The 22,769-nt window shown below is 35.4% G+C and overlaps 1 protein-coding gene across 2 annotated transcripts in view; it reads right to left on the bottom strand.

Moving 5' to 3' along the window:
* The window catches only part of LOC123684660, a 69,250-nt gene that overhangs the window by 7,584 nt on the left and 38,897 nt on the right, over positions 1 to 22,769 (bottom strand). For both annotated transcript variants that reach the window (XM_045624000.1, XM_045624001.1), the window contains 5 exons: positions 12,385 to 12,625; positions 9,551 to 9,731; positions 7,849 to 8,041; positions 2,239 to 2,448; positions 136 to 429 (listed from right to left, as the gene is read on the bottom strand). In XM_045624000.1, coding sequence (XP_045479956.1) covers positions 136 to 429; positions 2,239 to 2,448; positions 7,849 to 8,041; positions 9,551 to 9,731; positions 12,385 to 12,625 — 1,119 coding nt within the window. The remainder of the gene's footprint in view (positions 1 to 135; positions 430 to 2,238; positions 2,449 to 7,848; positions 8,042 to 9,550; positions 9,732 to 12,384; positions 12,626 to 22,769) is intronic.

The following is a 22,769-nucleotide window of genomic DNA, read 5'->3' as shown; positions in this document are numbered from 1 at the left end:
TGAATATTACAGATAACATCATTGTTCAACCGCAAGAGTAGGTATCCTACTCCTTAGATTCATCTCGCTACTACACCAGCATCGAACTAATTAGAATATTGCGACACATGAATATGCATCGGTACAATAACTCACCTCTCCTGTACGGTTTGGGTATTTGGCCTGTTTCCGCGTGGTTCTGCAAATTGGCAACGATATCTTCCAGCATCTGCGATCTGGTTCTCTCCTGCATCCTCGCGAACTTCGGAGCTGAATAGCTGGCTCTTTCACCGTTCACGATTTTCGTCAAAAGCCATTCCCTGAACATTGGGCCCTTGTCGAAGACGCTCTGCTCCCACAAGTATGGCTTGTAGGCTCCTACTTCATCCCTGGTAACCACGGAAACCTCGTACCTGGTTGGTTTTCGTTTTATCCTCGCAGATGTCCTCACTAGTGAGATCATTCGGATCATTAGACTTGGAAACGATAGGCCGACAAAAAATTGTCAATGAAAGAAGATGGATCGCTGATATGGATATTGAGGAATTCTACGTTGAACGACAGAGAAGTTTTTCATGATGGGATACCCATTCGGCATTTTAAAATGCAATATTTTGTGCTCCATTTATTTGATTTTTTCTCATACAAGCACAAAAATGAGAATGTATGACTATGCCTAATGTTTCATTATTGGAGCAACGCTTATTACGGTTAAGCGCTGATATTTTCTATTTTTTTTTTGACACAGTATCATTAGGATCTATTATAGCTACAAATTCTCAAATCGTTTGGGAATACAGAGGGTGTAAGAAAAACTAAAACGTGTAAACAATTTGAGAATGTTGAGAATGATCTTAATGATACTGTGTCGAAAAAAATTCGAAAATTTCAGCGCTCACCCTTAATAGAGCGTCGAGTCAATGCATTAAAAAAGATTGCAATCATTGTCATCTTTGAATAATGGAAGTCATCATTTTCCTACAACCGCTATGGAAAGTAGCCTATTCTTCATAGCTTACTCAATTTGTGAGAAATATTATTCCTCACGGCACTGTGCCCACACCTCGCTTGGTAGACCAATGAAATTAGAATTTTGAGAAGTCTTGTCTATGGAAACGCAATAAATGAACATATACTGTCAACGAAGGCGATTTTGAATTGAATTAGGTACATTACTTGAATTATTTAAATTTGTGCAGTTATAGGAGAAGTAAAGTGTGCAACATGTGGAGAAAGTCCTTTTCTCACACGTGTGTTCGTAGAACTCGCCTTTCAGACTCGTGCCACAAACTTCCACACTCGTGAGAAAAGTTGAACTTTCTCCACTTCCTGCACAATAAACTATTTCCTAAAACTGCAATAAAGAGTAGCCTATATTTCAAAACTCACTGAATTTCAAAACTATGTATTGCGCGTACTGTGAGAAATATTGTTCCTCACGGCACTTTTTCCACACCACGCATGGTACAACAAAGTAAATTTAAGAAATGCATATAAGTACTGTCCAAGAAGGTCATTTGAATTGAATTAGGTACATAACTTGTATTATTTCTTCCTGTATTTCAGTATCGTAATGAGATCTAAACAGTTCTAAGAGCAGTACTGTAATGAACTCATTACAGCATTGTTCTCAGTTATATTTTTCGTTTTGTGGTTGTTTACACAGACGTCACACACGTCATCACACGTTAATTATTGCCAATATAGTAAAATTTGGATGTAGTGAAATGATTTGCGACATTATTCGCAATTTCTCTTAATTCTGTTGGTGTTAAATCGATTTCGTCAGACATAATTCACGAATTCAATGCGTAATTATTTCAAAATTCGAAACGTACGATTCAAATTGAAATTTCGTAATCTGTCAATTTTCGTAACAGTCACACCAACTGCCAAGCTACAATCCAAATGTCACTAGGATATATAATCTGAATTTTTCATTGAATTTCGACAATATTTCACAAAACTAGACTGAAATAGAGAAAATATCGTCTAATACTCGTTGCAGAAGGCAATTCCAACACTCATGCGTTCCATGGAATTTCGCATTCGTGTTGGAATAGGAGCCCATTCTGCAACTTGTTTTAGAATATACTGTTGTGCAATTGTAGGAAAAGTATAGTATGCAACATGTGGAGAAAGACCTTTGCTCACTCGTGAGAAAGTTGAACTTTTCCCACTTGTTGCAAAATATACCATTCTATTAGTAGAATATCAAGTGTACAGTTCAATGAATAAATTAAATTAAAAAAGACTTACCCAGAATGAATGTGTGTAGAAAATGACTCTTGATGCAAGCTGGTGAGAATGAAGTATTATCGGCTTCCAAAAATACGACACACACAATGTCATTTCCAATATGCCTTTTCCGTTGCAATTTTTGAGGATCGTGTCTCTCGTAGGGTAGTTGTGTTGAAACATGAAACATTATTTCGATATTCCGCCAATTGGTGTAAACTGAGTATAGTCCTGGAAAAATTGAACATATTTGATTGTAAAAAAGAAGAAGGGGGACATAATACTCTGTTAATTCATGAAAGATATTATTAAAAAATTCCGCTAGAAAAATTTGAATTACGTGTCGGGTGAAAAATATCACTCGGTATATGTGATGAAATAATTTCAGAAAAATTTGAAAAAAGTGGATGGTATATTGAAAGCACAATTTTTCAACATTGTTATATTCACTCATTTCAGCACGTCTTACTAAAACAGATGGAAATATTCATTTTATAATGACATTTTTGTGTTTTACTAGTATAGACCATCATGCAGGCCCAGCCCTACAAATTTCAACCACAGGATGGGCGCAACAAAGGAGTCAAAAACGAGATAACTATGGCTGACACCTGGCTGCAGAATATAGACCAGGTGTTAACTAGTTTTTGGCAGCCAACGTGTTAAAATCACTTTTCAATTTGTTTGTTTGGTCAGCTATGATATTCAAGCAGATAACTTGAACGAGGGGATATTAAAAATCAATTTCGGGTCAACGGACAAATTGATAGGTAGGTATAGATACGATAAAGTTCGGAAATTGTGTATAAATTGCACAACCTGATGGAACTCTAGTCGCTTTTTGTTATGGTATGTAACTGTATTCACCTTGAAAACGTACACAAAACCGTATGATTTCTACAGTTTTTTTTATCAACTCTTTGCTCTGTTCCCGAAGTACCTACTCATTTATTTAATTTCTAACAATAAATTGGTTTAGTTCGTTATAGATTCAATTCTCTTCTGTTATACCTATTTATATTCATCAGCAATGAATCATAATTGATCATCAAGTGTATATTGAAACGTTCGGAACAGAACCTCAGAATTTGTTTTGTAATCAGAAGAAGAATTGTTTCGCCAATCTGGCAACGATAGATTTCGTCGATCGCTGACGTCATGCCATTTATAAAATAAATGAACGATTACTTGACAGCTTTGAAAATTCTCCTCTGTTTTGTCCTCCTCGTCCTTGTTTTAATTCAATTGGTACCTACACAATTCTGACAATTACATATGACATATGCTTAGAGTGAAAGACAATAAATTCAAACAGTGTGCTTACATAAGTATAACCCACAATATATGTTTCACGTCAAAGCTTTTCAGCGCAGTTGCTTAATTTTCTAACATACCTACCATTCTCGATATAATCTTCGTTTGTTAATCAAAAAAGCTTCACAAAATATTCTCCTCGTTAGGCGAACGAAATTCTATTCTGTTTTAGTATTCAATGTTGTTACAATGTCATCGTCTTCTTATTTCAGAACACAAGATTGGATATTTTGAAACTTTTGAAGGGATTACCACCACGTGGTTTTTCGTGTATCAGACAAACTGTGGCCATAACTGAACAATAAACTAATAAGCCATAACAACACATCCTGCAAGGTCCACGTCTAATTTGGAAACACCCTGTATACCCTTTTGTGGCAGATAAATGTTTTGTTTCATAGTATAATTACTCTCCTACCTGATTCCGCACTCAAACTAAATTCACAGTCTCGTGTAACTGATGATAATTAATTGAATATGATTGCCACAAGTGCGGTCTTCCTCTGATGTACCCCACGAAACATCACTCTCATCATAATGCAACTTTGATCTTTGTTTCAATGTGTATCATTACATTACATCGAGTTGAGCGAAGTGCACCGCAGAATGTGTTCATAATGTGCCGGTTTATGAATAGATTTCCCGAGATTTCTGTTTTAAATTTTGGAAAAAATAATAACAATACATATGGTATTCATTATTTTTTTATTTTGTTTCATAGGCGTGCAACTTTGCGTCCGCCGTTTTTTTTCCGAAACAGGTTGTACATTTATGTTTCGAAGTATTGTCCATCACTGGCCACTACTTTCTCCCATCTTTCGGGCAGCGTACGTATCCCGCGTTGAAAAAACTGGTCATCTTTTGAAGCGATCCACGAATCGATTCAATTTTTTATTCCTTCATAAGACCAGAAGTGCTGGTCAGCCAGGCCGTGTGCCATTAATCGAAACAAGTGATAGTCCGCGGGAGCAACGTCTGGCGAAAAAGGCTGGTGGAGTATGTCTCGACCACTTTCGAGCATTGTCATGCTCATTATACACTATCGAAATGTATTGCATGTTGTTAATTAAACTAAAAGTACCTAAATGTAATACAGATCCGACCCAAAGAAATTTGGATAAGGGTCAAATAAACCTGAAAATCAACTTTGAATGACATCGTATGATATATCGTTGAATTCAGCGTTAAAAGTTATTTCGAAAAGTGTCATAAAATATGCAGGTCCGTATTGAAAAAAATGAGGTTGAGGGTGGCCCAGAGAGTACGAAACGTTGGATACGAAATTTGATTACGTCAAATTGAGGATAATATACTGACGAATAAAAAATTCCTGAAACATTTTTTGATAATATTTGAAATAAAGTGGAAAAAAAAAGAAAAATCAAAATGACAGAATTTACTTTTCCTATGATATCTCAATAACCGGCCCTGATAATCTCGATTTGTTTGGACTGCTTGACAATGCTCCTATGAATGCAACTTTTTCTCCATTTGACCGACCTTCTAACTCTTGTGGTTTAAAAGTTACCAATACAATCCCATTGAAAAAGTGGCCACCCTGTATAGGGGGAATATTAGCTATCTGTTATAGATTCATTATATTCGCTTGAAACATTCATTACCTTTCTTAGAAAAGTTATACAGTACTTTGAAATGAGACTCATCAGGATGAACAGATTAGCTTGGATGTAATCAGTTCCATAATAAATGATCCTGTCATTATTACACCTACTGAAGAGATTGTCTGCAATTTAATTTTGGAGAATGGAAAATCCATTTCCCTCAGACGTCTCTATGAGCGCAACGCCGAGGTGAAAAACCTAGAGATAGGAGTATCATTCCTGAGTGTAATGAACTCACTTTCTCTGTTATTTTGTCAAATTATATATGAAAATGTATCTTTCGAATTTTCACAGAAATGAGAGTATATCTCTGGCTCAACCCATTATTCGCCTATAATCCTCAATTGGTGAACTCATTTCATGAAATTGTTCCTTTCAGAGAATGGAAAACAAACTTTTAATGACCAAGGTTGAATGCAACTGAGAAACGATGAATTTATCGTGAGGAATTATTCGAAGACAATTTCTTTTATCGAGTTTTGAGTCCATACGTCTACCTTTTGCGCATAAATATAGATGATGAAATATCATTAAATCAATTTGAACCTGTGAGTCTATTGGAAAAAACAGTGTAAAATTTCAGTAACCCTATTTTGCTCGCCAATGGAGGTACAAATGTTTCTAAAATTCAAATTTTAAGTGAAGTAAGCTTGGATGAACTTAGTAGTTGGACAAGGAATGTTACCTACGTATTTGGATTTGTTAAAGCAATACTGAAACAATTTATATTTCATGTAAAATCGATAATAAACCAAGCGTGCGAAATCTCCTTACTTCACGTCAGTAATTTTTTTCCTTTATGGTAATTTTGACCATCAAATTAAATTTCAATTGTGACCTCAAATTCATATGTGACCTTTTGTTCCGAATCCTAGTTTGGGATTTCAATATTACTCGAAATATTGATTGGCTGATGGATAACCATAATATATTAATAATTTAATGTGAGTGTTGTCAATATCTCATGAATGGTGGGATAATTCCAAATATATATGATGCTTATTTAATTCGCTTAATAGAGGAATTATCCCGCCAGAACCATTAACTCAATCACTTTACTAATTGATAACATTAAGAGGAACGCTGTACACTATTAATTATTCTATGATTCCAAACTATTTATGATGTTATAAATGCAACAAATTCTGCACAAAGATAAATTCGTTTCAACGGGAGAAACAAACGAAAAATCCTGTAATCACTATTGAAGGTTGTCCAATGACATTTTCTTGATAATTATGTACAGGGTGTCCCAAATTCGATGCTCACTAAAAACATCTAGAGAACTAGAGACTCAAAGAAAAAATTTTCAAGAACCCTCGATCTCTCCAAAGATATCACATAGTAGATCATATATATATATCATAGATATCTTGATTCGTTATCGAGTTACAGGACGTTTCTGAAAAATGACTTCAATATCGCTAAGACCAAGATTAATTTATGATTTGTTATGCGTACCAAATAAACTATAAAAATGACTGAAACTGACGTTTTAATATTTGAAATCAGTTTTTCTTTTCTCTAATTCTGTGGTTATTTCGTTCATTCTTCCACATCTTGTAGAGCAAAATCGTGCGAGAATATATCAGAAACGCACAGTTTTCATGGTTATATTTTATTACTCTATGTTGGTACTCCGAACTTTCCGCCACGGCTTTATCTGTCAATTCATCAATTTGCCTTAAAGAAATCAGTTCTGCCAACCAACATTTTTCAATGCAAAAATCACTAAATGATATTTATGGAAATATTTCAACGAAAATGCTATAAATTAGAGAAAATAATGTATAATACTCGTACAGAAGGCTCATTCTACCACTCGTTCATTCCAAAACTCGCCACTTCGTGGCTCGTTTTTGAATTTTGAACTCGTGGAAGAATATCAATGCCTTCTGCACTTGTATTATAAATAACTATTCTGAGATACATATTGCTATTCTATAATAGAAATCACCGTTTCAAAATATGAAATTCTTTTTCTGAATTCGAAATCCCCTATTCTGAATAACAACATCCAATTCTGAATTACAATTTTAATTTTCCCAAATTCAATTTGCTCTCCTCAATTACATTTTACGCTTTCTGAATAATAATAGGAGAAGGTGAAGATAAAGCATTCGTAAACCTGAAATTCCCGGTATTTCCATATCTTGCGTTCAACTTGTCCGATGTCAATAAAATTTGGTAGGTATTTATATTTGGATCGTGAATTGAATAATTTCATAAAATTTCATATTTTTTTGTTAAGCTCACGCGAAAAGCTGCCTTCTCGTTGAGTGATTTCGTTGTTCTTGATTTGTTGACGTAGAGATAATGTGTTTTTATTTTACAAGCGTGTTTATCAATAAACAGATGCAGCAAATTTGATTTATATCGACGAAGATATTCATTTTATCGAATATTCATACGAATTTTCCACGATATATAAGTGTTACCCAATAAACAATATTGACGACCAATATTTTCATTCCACCAAGCAAACAATGAAATTAACGACGAATTATGGAAGCATCAATAAAAATTGTCGATGTATGTACCCAAGCATTTAACCATATTTGGTCACAACTGAATTTCTTCTGAATTTCACTCTACATTGAATCACCTTGTATCAAATTTTTCGGAAATTGAAATTAAAAATAGTACATTTAGGAAACTAAACTGTCTACTAATGATATCTCAAATTGTTCCTCACCTGTTAAATCGTGTACTGTATCCAAGCCACCTTTGTATTTATCGAATCCTTTCAGTCTGATCTTCTCACCGAGGATCTGTAGAAATTCTTCAAAAAGAGGAGAATTATCATTATTGTCTAATATTTCTTCTTCTGTGTATTGTCCTTCGGTGATATAAATGACTCCAACTTTCAATTCCGATTTGATGAACACCTAGAACAATAAGTCTTATGATATTTTCGATTTGTAAAATCTTCACTATCTTTGCTCACATGAAAGACCTTCCTTGAATTTTGATTTATTGCCTTAAACATTCTATAGGGTGTTTTTTTCGAGGTCTATAACTTTAAGTTGGCATTACTGTTCAAGATGAAGACCGATTCAACAGCTGTTAAGTGATTTATTCTCAGTTTGGTTTGGCAATTCATCATAAATAGACTCACGCCTGAACAACGCCTGCAAATAGTGCAATTTCATTTCGAAAATAATGGTTCTGTGTGGAATACGTATCCCGATTTTCATAAGCGAATTTTGTTTAGCGATGAAGCGCACTTCTGGTTGAATGGCTACGTCAACAAACAAAACTGCCGCATTTGGAGTGAAGCTAATCCTCAATTGTATGTCGAAACACTGTTACATCTAGAAAAACTGAGTGTTTGGTGCGCTTTATGGGCTGGTGGAATCATTGGACCATACTTCTTCAAAAACGATGATGTCCAGAACGTCACAGTCAATAGTGATCGGTATAGAGCAATGATTACTGACTTTTTCATTCCTGAACTGAAGAACCATGATGTCCAGGAGCTGTGGTTTCAACAAGACGGCGCAACATGTCACACAGCTCGTGCCACAATCGATTTATTGAAAGACACGTTTGGCGACCGCCTAATTTCACGTTTTGGACTTGTGAATTGGCATCCAAGATCTTGTGATTCAACACCTCTAGACTACTTTCTGTGGGGCTATGTAAAGTCATTGGTCTATGCGGATAAGCCACAAACCCTTGGCCATTTGGAAGACAACATTCGCCGTGTTATTGCCGATATACGGCCACAAATGTTGGAAAAAGTCATCGAAAATTGGACGTCCAGATTGGACTACATCCGAGCCAGCCGTGGCGGTCATATGCCAAAAATCATATCAAAAATGTAATGCCACAAGATTATCTTGCGGATCAATAAAATTCATGTCAATCGAATAATCCATCGTTGTTTTATTCCAATTTGAAGTTCTATAGCTCTAAAAAAAACACCCTTTATATATCTGCTTACGATACTCAAATGAAAGAGTGTCAATAAGAAAGTCAATTATGGTTAATTATAAATCATCACATTTTCTCAGAGATAGATGTTTCCAACAAGCCATCAGAATAAGGGAACATTTCTATTTTCACGAATGTTATTGAATATTCAAAGGTCAAAAAGTTTTTTTCGAAGAGATGCCTCGGAAAAAAGTTTATCTGAGGTGGCTGGAGGCATTTCAAATGAAGATAGATGGCTCAGTTTGAATTATTGAGAACCTCAGGTAATTTATCATTCCCACGAAATTCAGTTACTGATGCCCAGTCAGTTTGAATTCATCATTCGAATGTGCAAACAGAATGAATTGAAGATAGAATAATTGGATTATTTCAATTAAATGAAACAATACAATTTTGTTTGACAATAAATAATCAGAACTCTTTTATTCTTGAAATGAAAAATTTTATCCTATTTCACTTACTTGATCCAATTTGAGTAATTCCTCTGGCGTATCTGGAAGCTGTCCTAACGTAAGAGGAGGATTAATGTTCACTTCTTTTCCTAATGACCGTACTACTTCTTCTCTGTTGTATCTGTCAGCAAATACACAACTGGCAGGTATTAACCCATGCACTGTGTAACTTATCGCCCTCACCAATATCCTGAAACAAACGATCCGAAGAATACTAAGATAGCCTTAACGCCGAAGATAAAAATGGAAGGGTATCTTTTTTATAGTTTTTCGCTCATCGACCCTTTCAAAATGATGCTGAAAATTTTCTACATCTGCTTTCAATATTAGGTATTTACGAATAATGAACTCTTCTCAAATTAATATTGAAAGAGTTTGAAAATTTTATGATGTAGTAAAAATAAATCCATTATTGGATCGAAAACAAGGCTTTAATTACCATAGTTTTGCAATCTTAAGCTCTTTGACAATGAAAACAGTGTTGACATCAAGGTAGGACTCGAAAATGTCCATGAATTTGTTGACATTTTCGACAATTGGCCTTCTAGTGCGTAGTGCATCTTCAACATCAATATAACCGGAACAGAATCGATGAAACCAAAATTGCGCGTAATTGGCTCTTACAGTATTAAGACCATAAACCCTATTTACACTTTTAGTCAACTGGCTTGCATTCTCTCTCTTACCGGAGAAAAACTGTAAAATATAGCGTAATTTTCCTTTGCTAGTGTCCATATTCGACGCGTGCTCAAACTAAACTGAGTCAGCTAATCACAAAACTATCAGGAAAGTTTTTGTAGAATGAAATATCATATTTCCAACGCTTATACAACACGAGATACAGATTACTAAGGGCATCTATTGAAAAAATGATTAATTTTTCACACTACACCTTATATTTCATTTTATCAGATCAATAAGGGCTGAAATAGAAATTAATTCGAATTGTATTGTAACGAACGTATTGTAGCTCGTTTTTTGTCAGGGGTTTGTGCTGCACAATTTTATTTTTTTTTAAATATGTCGTCACCTACTTTAAAATGCAACAATTGGGTTTCTAAATATGGAAAAAAGTATAGTACACGACATGATTTTAGATTGCAGAGAAGCAGCCAATAAATTTCAAACTTTGGCCTAAAAAAAATGAAAAATCGAATTGCCCAGGGGTAACATTCTGAACAAATACGTAATAAAGTTGTAATTAGCTGTTCCCAGAGGACTTGGATAACTATTCTCCGTGTTTTATTTCTTCCTGATGAGTTGAATCGTTTCAATTTTCAGCTATGCATTTTCATTTAAGTAAAAGTACGAAAATTGGCCAACTATAGTCGTGCAATATACATATTATTAGTTCTGAGGAGTCCTTTACTCTTCATGGCATTCTAATAACTTTTTACTTATATTTCACATGACCTTCAGATCAAAGCGATGACATCGAAGTTAATCTAGATTCTAGATGGAAATGAAATCCGAAGATTTCATATCGCAACTGATAATGTAGACAGAGAGATTCAGCAGAGGTTTCAGAGGCCTTTGAACTGTCAAAGAAATGTTACATAGAAACCATGAACATGTTCAGAATATTGCTTTCATTAAGGCCTGAAGATATCATAATAATTCCGAATTTTTGATAGTTTTATTTTCAGAATCTGATAGCGAATTAAAATGTTTTCAATTCGAAGCATTTCAAATTTTCGTGGTTATTTCAAATGAGAGTGACAATTTCATCATGGGAGTTTCCATTCTACACCCCTTTGTTTGATTTCAGAATTGATATATCATATTGCTCAATCACATGGAAAGACGTTATTAATTCCATCTGAAAATTCAAAATTCGAGATATATTGCCTAATAGGGAGAAATATGGTATATAACTGTAATTTCAATTATTATTGAATGAATAAGCTGAATCATTCAAATATATGAATGCAGTAAATAAATCAGATAAAATACTATCAGGAGTAGATAAAACCCTTCAATTTCTTTGAGTACCTGGTTTTTATTATTTCGATAAAAATACGTGCCGTACGTTATTCCTTAAACAAAAAAGTGTCATGTCATAGTGAAAACCTCATTATTCACAATTAGAAAAGTTTTTCATTTTCATTTATTATTTTATCAGACACAATCTCCTTTCAAGGCAAAAACATTGAACAATATTCATTCATTTGGTCACCCTTGATTGAAGTGTTCGAAACTTTTCCTGAGCACCTTTCAGTAAAGCCTTCCAAATGACTTCAAACTCGGCTTTCCTTTCCTATTGAAATGATCTGAAGGGTGACAACCCCTTTGTAGTAGGAAACGTACGACGTTGAAAAATACACGAGTAAGTATCCCCAATAAATAAAAGTGTACGTGTTCTGTTTTTCTGTATAAATACCAGGTTTTTCCGAAACATCTAATGTATTTTGACAATTTAAATATTCTCCAAGCTATACGAAGCTAACACAGGGTGCTTCATTATTGAAGCGATGCTTTATTAAGGTTAAGCGTTGAAATATTCGAATATTTTTTGACACAGTATCATAAGGTTCTTTTCCAAGGTTTCTTTTCTCAAATTGCTTGGAAATAGACACGGTGAATTAAAAAAGTGTAAATGACCAAATATACGATTTTTATTGTGAATATTGGGATCATTTCAAATGACACACGCCAAATTGGACATTTTTGAAAATTCGATGAGAATATGAAAAAAACTCAATATGCTTGTGACAAAAGCTCTGATCTCACACCCTTCAAGAATTAAGGAACAACCTTGTAGATTATTATGTAGGTATAGGTTCTCATGAAAAAAAGGTTGATCCTATCCTATAAAAAAATTGAATTATCGAAAAATTTCTCACCGGAATTGATCTCGAGAGTTGAGCGTTTCTTGTTTGATGGACAAGACAACAGGTCCCAAATCTTCATCGTTTGTGAAATAATTCCAGTGCTCCGTCCCATAAAAATATTTTTCGTAGGTCTCTTGCTCCACACTTGTAAGTTCAAAACCCTGATTTTTCTCCCATTGTTCCTCGATGGCCGTCTTTTTTCTTGGAGGCGCCATATCGTCCTCCTCATCGTCCTCATATAAATCACTGCAGCCTGAAAGAAGGGGGAGGTCATGAATAAATATTACCGGTAGAATTTTAATTTCGTTAGAAATAAATTGGGTACTTCTCAGAAGGGGTGGAATTTGACGAGGACGAATTGTCTTTAAAATAAAATTTAATTAGGTATAGCGTTGTGATTTCAAAGAGGAATAAAACTCAAAATAATGAGGTGCACTCATAATATTTCATTTTTATTCGACTGGTCCACTAACTATAACTATGTTATAAAAAACCAATTCAAATTTTACACTTTAGTTTATTATATCCTCTTATTTTATGAAAGAAACAGGAAGCAGCCTAATGGAAAAATTGTCACCGGTTAATTTTTCTGAATTTTCCTCACTAAATAACGAATGATCAAATGCAATATATTCTTACTTACAAAGGAACTGCAACACCCAAAAGGAGCTGTTTAAATTCATTTTTTTTTGTTGAAACATAGAAAGTATAGCAAGGAGTAAATGATTGAAATTTCGAGAAAAAAACGAAGGGTTTACAATTCTTATTAATAAATTTGTTAATTATGTGTTTGTCCACCGCTTTGATCTATACACTCCTCAACACGTCTGGGTATTGATACAATACCATGGTCTATTTCTTCTTGAGGGATACTATACCAAGCTTCCTATACATGTCTCAGAGCCGCCAAAGTCCGTGGAGGCTGATAATTTCCAAGCCTTCTACCCATGATGTCCCAAAGATTCTCTAGGGTGAAAGATCGAGAGATCTAGGCTAGATTTACATGGATCTCTCCGAAAAAGTTTGAACTAACTCTGGCAACATGAGGTCGGGCATTATCTTGCTGAATTATTTGATTCTCGAGCTGGTTAAGGTAAGGGAAAACATATGGCTTCACTATTTCTTGAAGGTTACGCAGCGCTGTCATGTTACCTCGAATAAAGACTAAAAGTGACCTACTTGCATGTGCAATAGCACCCCATACCATAACGCCTACTGTCCGGTGTACATAACGCTCAACATTAAACTGAGGTTCACGTCTTTCTCCCGACGTCGTCTAACTCTTCTTCGGCCATCATGTGCACCCAAGGAGAATCGGGATTCATCAGAAAAGAATACCTGATTCCATTCCACATTCCAATATTGACGTTCTCTGCACCACTGTGATCGTTACCGGCGATACTCAATCGTCAAAGGTAACAAAAGACTTTATCCGTTCGGACAGTTACAGGATGGCCTTGTTTTCCTAACCACTTATCAGCCAAAGATCGAGTTGTCGCAACTCGGTCTCTAATGGCCATAAGTCTTAGACGTCGATCTTGAACTTCATTTGTGCCCTTCGACATCCTGTGCCTACTCTCCTTTTATTTTGGGCATTATCAAACCACGCTTGACAACATCATAAGAGAAGTTGGATTTCAGTTCGACGGTTAGCGATTTCTCGAAATGACAACCCCGCCACCCGTAGGCCAATTATTCGACCTCTTTCAAATTCACTTAGCTGGCGATAAATTCTGCGTACACGTGCCCTAGGCATTTTAACAACAACTAGACATCGACTTTAGATCTCATCGAACAGCTGGTTTTTTTAGTAATTCAAAAAACTAGAAAAAACGACTACAATATTTAAGTAACAAAATATATTTCCAAAAAAAAAAATATTTTATAAAAAAAAAATTCAAAATTTAAACAGCTCCTTCTGGGTGTTGCAGTTTCTTTGTCAGTTAGTATAGATCAATATTATACAGATCTCGATAGTGATGGAATACCATCCTCAATTGAAAGGATCCGATATTTTTAGGATGGAAAACCTCATTGGGAAAGCCAAAAATTTGTTAAAACCGTCTAGTTCATATAGAACAACATGACTCTCCTGACATATATAAAGGTACCCTCATTGTTTTTATCGATCTGTTGCTTCATGTTATTTATCGTGCTGCAAGTACAGCAAAACCTACTCAATTCAATTCGAGGAAATATTCCGGTTCCATTGGAACGAAATTAAATTAGACCCTGAGTAGCTTCTGAAGTTCGTGAACGCTCTATTTCAAACATGATGAAGATGAATGAGAATGTTGCATCTGCGAGGATCAACCGCATGCAAATGGGGCCCGTATTTGAAAACAAGTAACGAAGCTTCTTCACGTTGCGCTTGGTATCGAAATAGTGGGCGAGCTTCATATACTCTAATTCCTCAGGCGTTCTTTCACCGAGTTCAAAAACTCGTAGGTACTTGAAAAATATTCCCGATACTTTCATCGACTTTCATCGAGAGAAATCCCGTAGTGGATGACATCCTTTAGTGAACCCTTTTTGACATCCTGAAATGGAAGAAATTTTATAGGGATATATTCATAGATACGTTGAAATTGAGGGAATATGTGTTTAAAATACTTTCATATTAGAATTTGATTTTCGTCAACACAGATTTAGGTATCTAACAAAATTTACATGCATTTATAACTCATCATTTAAAAATTTTCTTTGATATGACTTTCTAGCAGTTTAGTAGTTCCGATGAAGGCTCCAACATATGGATATTCCATTGTTCTGGATACCAATCGGTCTTCTATAGTTTTAATGTTTTGATGGAATATTTCCTCTTCTTTTTCACTAAACTAAACCAAGTTATCTGGAAAGCGATTTTTATTGGCTGTGAAGGTAGTGTTACAATTGAAAATTTCAAAATTTTTTGAATAGGTACTTGAATATTCAATCGTCCTTGATATCGATATTCCATAGTTTTAATTTTTTGATAGATTATTTCCCCTTGTTTTTCACTGAAATATCTCAGGTTTTCTGGAAATCTATCTAGATGACTGCAGGAATGGTGTTATAACTGAAAATTCTAAAATAAACTATTCGAACAAATGAACAGCCAACGTTAGATTCCGTCTCATTCATCGGTGTGATGAATAATAATGAATCATAACAAGTTGTCATATTTGAAGACCATCAAATATACCGGCTTCAAGTTTTTATGTGCTAATCTCATGAAATTCAACTGACAAGTACCCAAAAGAAATTTCATCTCGATTTGAAGCTTTCACAATACGCTTCATCAGCTCCAACTTAATATACAAAGGCTATTCTCTCTCGTAACTAAAGCTTCGTTGATTACGTTTTGTTTTATATGAAACATAATATCTCATATTAAACCAGTTCTCATTTCAGCTATACTGTCCCAAAAACATAAAATACACGGATATTCTGTATATCCACTTGGCTGTTCAAAGAGAAAGTTTGCCATTTTCTATCAATATTCTTCGTAATTAATTTTTTTCAAAACTAGTTTTTCCTTCTACTAGAATGACCAATATGAATTGAACAATATTTGTAACCGATATGCAGAAGAATACATTTTAATCTACGTTTTGAACTGCCAATAAAAATGTTTCAATGGTCTGGAGTAAATTCTGTCAAGCCCATTTTTACTGAGAGTTATTTTGTATTGTTATAAAATACCAGATTTCTAGTCGCAGCAAAAAACAATAGATGCTCATTTCTTTGACGATAAAATGTAATATAAGTAGGTACCTGGATAGAGTAGATTCATGTCTTTCAATCTAGATGCAAGTATTTCAGCAAACTCCTTTGAGAAGTTTAGGTCTCTTATGAGATCGTCGAATTCTTTTGGATTGAAACACTGCAGGGTTATTAAATTTTTTTTTAATTCGCTGCCGTTATCAAATTGAATTATTAAAACTTATCAGACGACGTTTCTATATCACCTTCTGGGAGTTCGGGAACTGATGAATGAAGGAACAGGTATTTCTTCCGAATGCGCTACAAGCCTTCTTGCCGAATCTATATTAATTTGTGTCTATTGTTTCTATACAAGGTGTAACTGGCCATAACCTAGTGGTGAATGTAAGTCATTCAGGCCTTTCAGAAAATCAACTTGTTTTGTATCCTAAGGCTGTTAGCTTCGGGGAGATACAGGGTGATTCATGCAAATTGGTTTGAATTTCTGATCTTCATAACTTGGGAGTCAGCAGTGCAATTTTATTAAAATTTTGTAAGTTTATTTACTTCATGCATCCCTTCAAAGCAATTAATGTAATTTCAATAATTTCAGGGCAGTATTCAGATTATTTTTTCTTTAGACTTCAAAATCCATATATTTTACACGTTTTAGAGAAATATCGTAATTGGATTGAGAAAATACATGATTTTGTCTAATGATTTCAATTTTAACTTTGAATGGCACACTTCTTTCAAAGGAGTAGCAAACGAAAGAATTCATGTGTTATGTAACTTTTTTGAAATATTGCAACGATTGTGCACGCTTCATTCCATGTTACGCTACTGGAATTTTTGAAGACGCGGTAATTTGTCAATTAATCGTATCATATCGTGTACCATCGGTTGGAACGCACATGCGCGGATTTAGAGAGAATCTTCTGAAAGATTTTCAATGATTATTGAAACTTCAGCAAGAATAAGTACCTTAGATTTAGATTTCAGTCATTATTAATTTAATTTGAGGCTCGGAATCTTATTTATCGGCGAGAATTGTGTCGGGATTCTCGGTAAGTGTTGACATGAATATTTGTATTCAACAAGTAATAATCTCACCAGAATGAATGAATTTAATTTGAAACAGTAGTTTTTTTTAGAGTTATCCATCTTGTTGAAACGTATTTCAGGTTTGGAAGAATTCTTTTTGTGTCAAATAATGTCAGCAAAACTCCTTCTCAGGTTTATTTGATAATAAATGTAATGATTTCTTTGTAATTTCTTGGTTAGAAATCCGAGAAGGAGTTGTAAATTCAGTTAACATATTCTGATATCATTTTTGTTCATTTTCTCAAAGCACCTCCCGTGGGATTAGAACGAAGAAACCTCCCGTGGGATTAGAACAAAGAAAACCTTTCTTGGGATTGATAGATATCAAGAACTACTTCCTTGAGATACAGAATTTGGAATAGTACGTATGTTAGACCACTTTACTTCCTGAATCTGAGAGAATACCTGCGAAATACCTGGCATTATCACATCAACTTCGTTGAATGGGGATTGGAGTACTGTGGCATCCTGATGAGGGTTGGTGTTCAGAAGGCTGAAGATAGTTTACAGAAGAGGTTCCATCCTAGTAGCAGAGTAACTCATTTAAAATCGTTTTAAGTTAAGTTTCTATTTTATTATTTGTTTGGAGTGAAAAGGATCGATCATTGTATATTTTAATTTTATTAAATTTGTAAAAACCTGGGTAGGAGTTTTGTTGCCCAATAAGCCAAACCACCCCTAGAAATTAGTCCTTAGAGTCTCATGGGCAATTGTAACGTTACAATATGGTCCTGTTTTTATTCCTTTTGTGATAATATTTGATGTAATCTGATAATTTTTCGGATTTTATAGCTTTCTGTTCAACTCTATTTCATTGTAAACCCTCAGCACCTACTGCTTGTTATAACAGGATGCTTAAAATATCAATTAGGACTATTCTTGATGAAACTGTGAATTCTCTCGAAACTAAAGGGTGTTTTTTTTAGAGCTATAGAACTTTAAATTGCAATAAAACAACGATGGATTATTCGATTGACATGAATTTTATTTATCCGCAAGATAATCTTGTGGCATTACATTTTAAATATGATTTCTAGCATATGACCGCCACGGCTGGCTCGGATGTAGTCCAATCTGGACGTCCAATTTTCGATGACTTTTTTCAACATTTGCGGCCGTATATCGGCAATAACACGGCAAATGTTGTCTTCCAAATGGTCAAGGGTTTATGGCTTATCCGCATAGACCAATGATTTTACATAGCCCCACAGAAAGTAGTCTAGCGGTGTTAAATCACAAGATCTTGGAGGCCAATTCACAGGTCCAAAACGTGAAATTAGGCGGTCACCAAACATGTCTTTCAATAAATCAATTGTGGCACGAGCTGTGTGACATGTTGCGCCGTCTTGTTGGAACCATAGCTATTGGAAATCATGGTTGTTCAATTCAGGAATGAAAATTAATCATGACTCTATACCGATCACCATTGACTGTAACGTTCTGGCCATCATCGTTTCTGGAGAAGTACGGACCAATGATTCCACCAGCCCATAAAGCGCACCAAACAGTAAGTTTTTCTGGATGTTACGGTGTTTCACTCCAAATGCAGTTTTGTTTGTTGACGTAGCCATTCAACCAGAAGTCCATCTAATGGACGTAGTGCGCGATACGTATTCCGCACAGAACCATTATTTTCGAAATAAAATTGCACTATTTGCAAGCGTTGTTCAGGCGTGAGTCTATTCTTGATGAATTGCCAAATCTAACTGAGAATAAATCACTCGACAGCTGTTAAATCGGTCGCCATCTCGAACAGTAATGCCAACTTGAAGTAATATACCTCGAAAAAAAACACCCTTTATATTCGAACCTACGAACAGAATTTCATACGAGACCGTATCCTACTAAAGAGTAAAACTCGCATGAAATAATTGAGGGTTGTCTCCGAGAACGAGCGCTCGCGAAAGGTTCAATATCTCCATTAAACGACACGAGGATATTCTGAAAGAAAATGGATATTGTCAAAGGAATAATACAGCTTAGAAATTCCAGTATGCTCGTGGAGTGAATTCGCTTTTCCTGTTTACGAAGTGGAAACTAAAAGGCGCCCAGATAGTAAACTCCTGATTTCCTAGTCAGCTTCAAAACCGGAATTCCAGCCGGATTATTATGATCGACGACTTCCGCCAAATAGGTTAGAGGGTATCTGCTGAAGTTATACGCTTCGCGCTCTTCTGAGCAGGATGTTAAGAAAGAAAGAGAGTCCGAGTTTGAGGATTTGGGGAGATGCTTTTAACAAAATGGATTTCGAGGTCCATCATATTGGGAAGTATATGCGATATGATTGAATAGCGCTTTGTGCACTGAATGATCTTCCAGAAGAGGATTATATCGGATTTAGGATGAAGAACCACTCTAGAATTATTCATTGCAGAACCTCTCTGAATTTTGGTAGAGATCGATCTGGTTCATTATTTTGAATGATGAATCTTTGACATCGCCAAAGGAAAAAATTAACCCCCTACGTAAGTTCCGAACGTTGTGTAGAATCACAAATTAGATTCATTAAATCCGTCTGCAGTCGTATCTTGTCCAGAACTCTGGAACTCAGAAACTACATGGGGGTAAAATTTGCTGCCGCATTTTTTTTTCGAAATTCGAGACTTTATTGTAAAAAACTGTTTATACATTTATGATTCATTTGTGTCCATCGCTGGCCACTATTTTCTCCCATCTTTCGGGTAGCGTACGAATCCCGCGTTGAAAAAACTGATCCCCTTTTTGAAGCGATCCACGAATCGATTCAATTCTTCACTTCTTCATGAGACTGGAAGTAGTGGTCAGCTAGGCCGATTGCCATTGATCGAAACAAGTGATAGTCCGAGGGACCAACGTCTTGAGAATACGGCATTTCAACGTTCTCTAAGATGTCTTGACCACATAAGGTCGAGCATTTTCATGCTGTAATGTTTATCATGTTTCTCGTTGTATTACGGACGTTTGTCTTTCAATTCTCGGTTCAAACGCATTAATTGCGTTCGTAATGATCACCTGTGACTGTTTTAGTCGGTTTTAGCAACTAATAATACCCTACGCCGAGCTGTTCCCACCAAATACTGAGCATGATCTTGGAACCGTGAATATTCGGTTTGGCAGTCGCCGTGAAAGCACAGCTGGGATATCCGCATGATTTTCTGGTCTTGGAATTATCGTAATGAACCCATTTTTGTCTCCAGTCACAATCCAATGCAGAAATCCCTTCCGTATTTGCCTTGCAAGTTGATGTTCCCAAGCAAACAAACGCCGTTCAATATATCTCGGCTTCAACTCTTATAGCATCCAATCTCCTTGTTTATGACTTTCAGGCTAGCTTGTTGAGTCACTCCCAATGATCCTGTCAATTCTTGTTGCGTTTGACACGAGTCTTGATCAAATTATGCCTCCAATTCTGCATCGAAAATTTTTTCTCTTCTGCCGCCCTGCTGGTCTTCGACGTTAAAATGGCCGTTCTTGAAGAGTTGAAACCACTATCCACACGTACTTCCACTAATGTATGTATGTATGTGAGAGCATTCGATTAGCCTCAGCCGCTGTTTTCTTCACATCAGCAGAAAATTAAACCTCCCGCAAAATACAATAATTTGGCTCGCAAGCTGGCATGTTTAATCAGGAATAACTTTATGATGCAAATATGAAATTTGCACCAAAACTCGCTTACGATAGCGCATTAATCCTCCTACGTTGTGATGAAATCATGGAAAAAAATTCAGGAGAAATCTCAGAAAATTAACAGCTCAATAATGAACTTGGAAATATTTCATTGCTACGATGACATCGCAGTTCCGGAGATAAAAATTTTTCTTTGAGACTACTAGCACCATTGCCTCTTTTATCGATTTCATATATCTTAATGAGTCCATCAAAGACCATGAGCATATAGTTTCCTCATTCAATTACTGACATCTAAGTAACATATCATGTATCCGTATAGTTGCAAGGTCGAGCAATCCCCTCAGAGCAGGGACCAGCTATCATGACATAAATATCACATCGAATATACCCTTTAAGGACATATTATGCAATATGTCTCTAATAAGACCTTGTAGCGGTTAACGATGTACAGTTATTCATATCCACAGATATAGTATGATGGGATAATTGATTAGAACGAAAGGTGGATATTCTTTCAATTTCTAGCTAGGAAATTCAGGGTAATAAATTATTCAAGTAGAGCAATATGGACGGAATAATATTTCTACTTTTTTATGAACTTTCCTAAGCGTTTGTGATGCCGACATTATCAAACGCATGCATTATGCGAAGAACAACATAAAGACATTCGACAGATCTTTCAGAAATCATTAGCGATTCGAATTATTTCAATAAAGTTGATTTCTCTCTTCCTTCATAAGAAGTATGATATAAAACTATTTGCCTGCATGAAAAAAAAATCCTTCTGATTTGATTAACTTGGAATATATGGAGACAAAGAAAAAGCAATATATATACACATCTGAAAATAACTAATGGATTCTTGAATATATGAAGGTGAATTTATTCCTCTTTGCAAACCCTTATTCAAACTGTTGCAGGGTTTAGAGTTTCAGTTAGGTTCCTCAATAGTGCCACTCACTAACCCAAACTTTTCAACTTGAAGTAATATTAATCCTGAGATATTACATTTCCTACTTCCTCCAGCTTGAGTTTGATATAATATCAAACTTTCGAAATACTACTTGATATATGTACATGTAGAAGCATTGGCTGGCATACAAGTCCATTAGACTTTCCTGTGGATATTCTCTCGCTCTAAGCTTACATTTATAACTAAAGCAGGAATGGGTTCCACCCGAACAAAAGAGTGTTATCCTTTTGGATCTGTAATTTTTGAAGCTGCAATCTTTTGTCATCGTGTCACAAATTAGAACTACGCCATTCTCAAATGGCACCACAAAATGGTTGAAAATTTTGCAGTCTCAAAACTAAAGCAATTTTGGGTCGTGGTGAAGCTCCTTCTAGGCCAGCAATAGTAAAACTGGTGGAAAAAGTTGAGCTGTTGGGACAAGTTAGTAATGTGAAGAATTGACACCGTGTGCGTCGCACAAGAATAACTGGGAATATTGCTGCTGTAGCCCGTAGTGTTGATGAAAACCCAGGTTTGTCAGTTCAGCGATCTTAGGAATAAAAACTAGATTTAAGACTATCCACGTGAAATATGAGATCGATCAATGCTCCACAACCGATTCAAGACCCTAAAGATGGAATTCGCGAAGAACATACAGCCGCAAATGTGGGGATTGGTCATTGGATATTTCTTGAACAGGATATTGTGTTGAAACCGTAGCCTGTGGCCATTTGACTGATATCGTTTTCCATAGTGAGTTCTCTCAAAATATAAAAGTTTTAGTATCAAAAGACACCTCATATGGGAAAACCTTTTATAAGATTATCCTGAAATACAATATTTATTTCAGGAGGGACAAATTGTGAGCAAAGCAATAGGTGTACGATGATGCCTTCAAGTGGTGTGGTGTGGTTCTCCTTCACGTAATAATAATTTCAAAGGTTTTACAAGTCCACCATTTATATTTAAAGGCTATATTAGACAATAAAAATGTATCAAATTATATTTCATCTACCCTCAGGAGTTGAGAATTCAAAATGAGAAA

The sequence above is a fragment of the Harmonia axyridis genome, chromosome 7 (assembly GCF_914767665.1).
Source record: "Harmonia axyridis chromosome 7, icHarAxyr1.1, whole genome shotgun sequence".
NCBI classification, from domain to species: domain Eukaryota; kingdom Metazoa; phylum Arthropoda; class Insecta; order Coleoptera; family Coccinellidae; genus Harmonia; species Harmonia axyridis.
The sequence above is the reverse complement of the archived record's forward strand: the minus strand, read 5'-3'. Positions and strand labels throughout refer to the sequence as shown.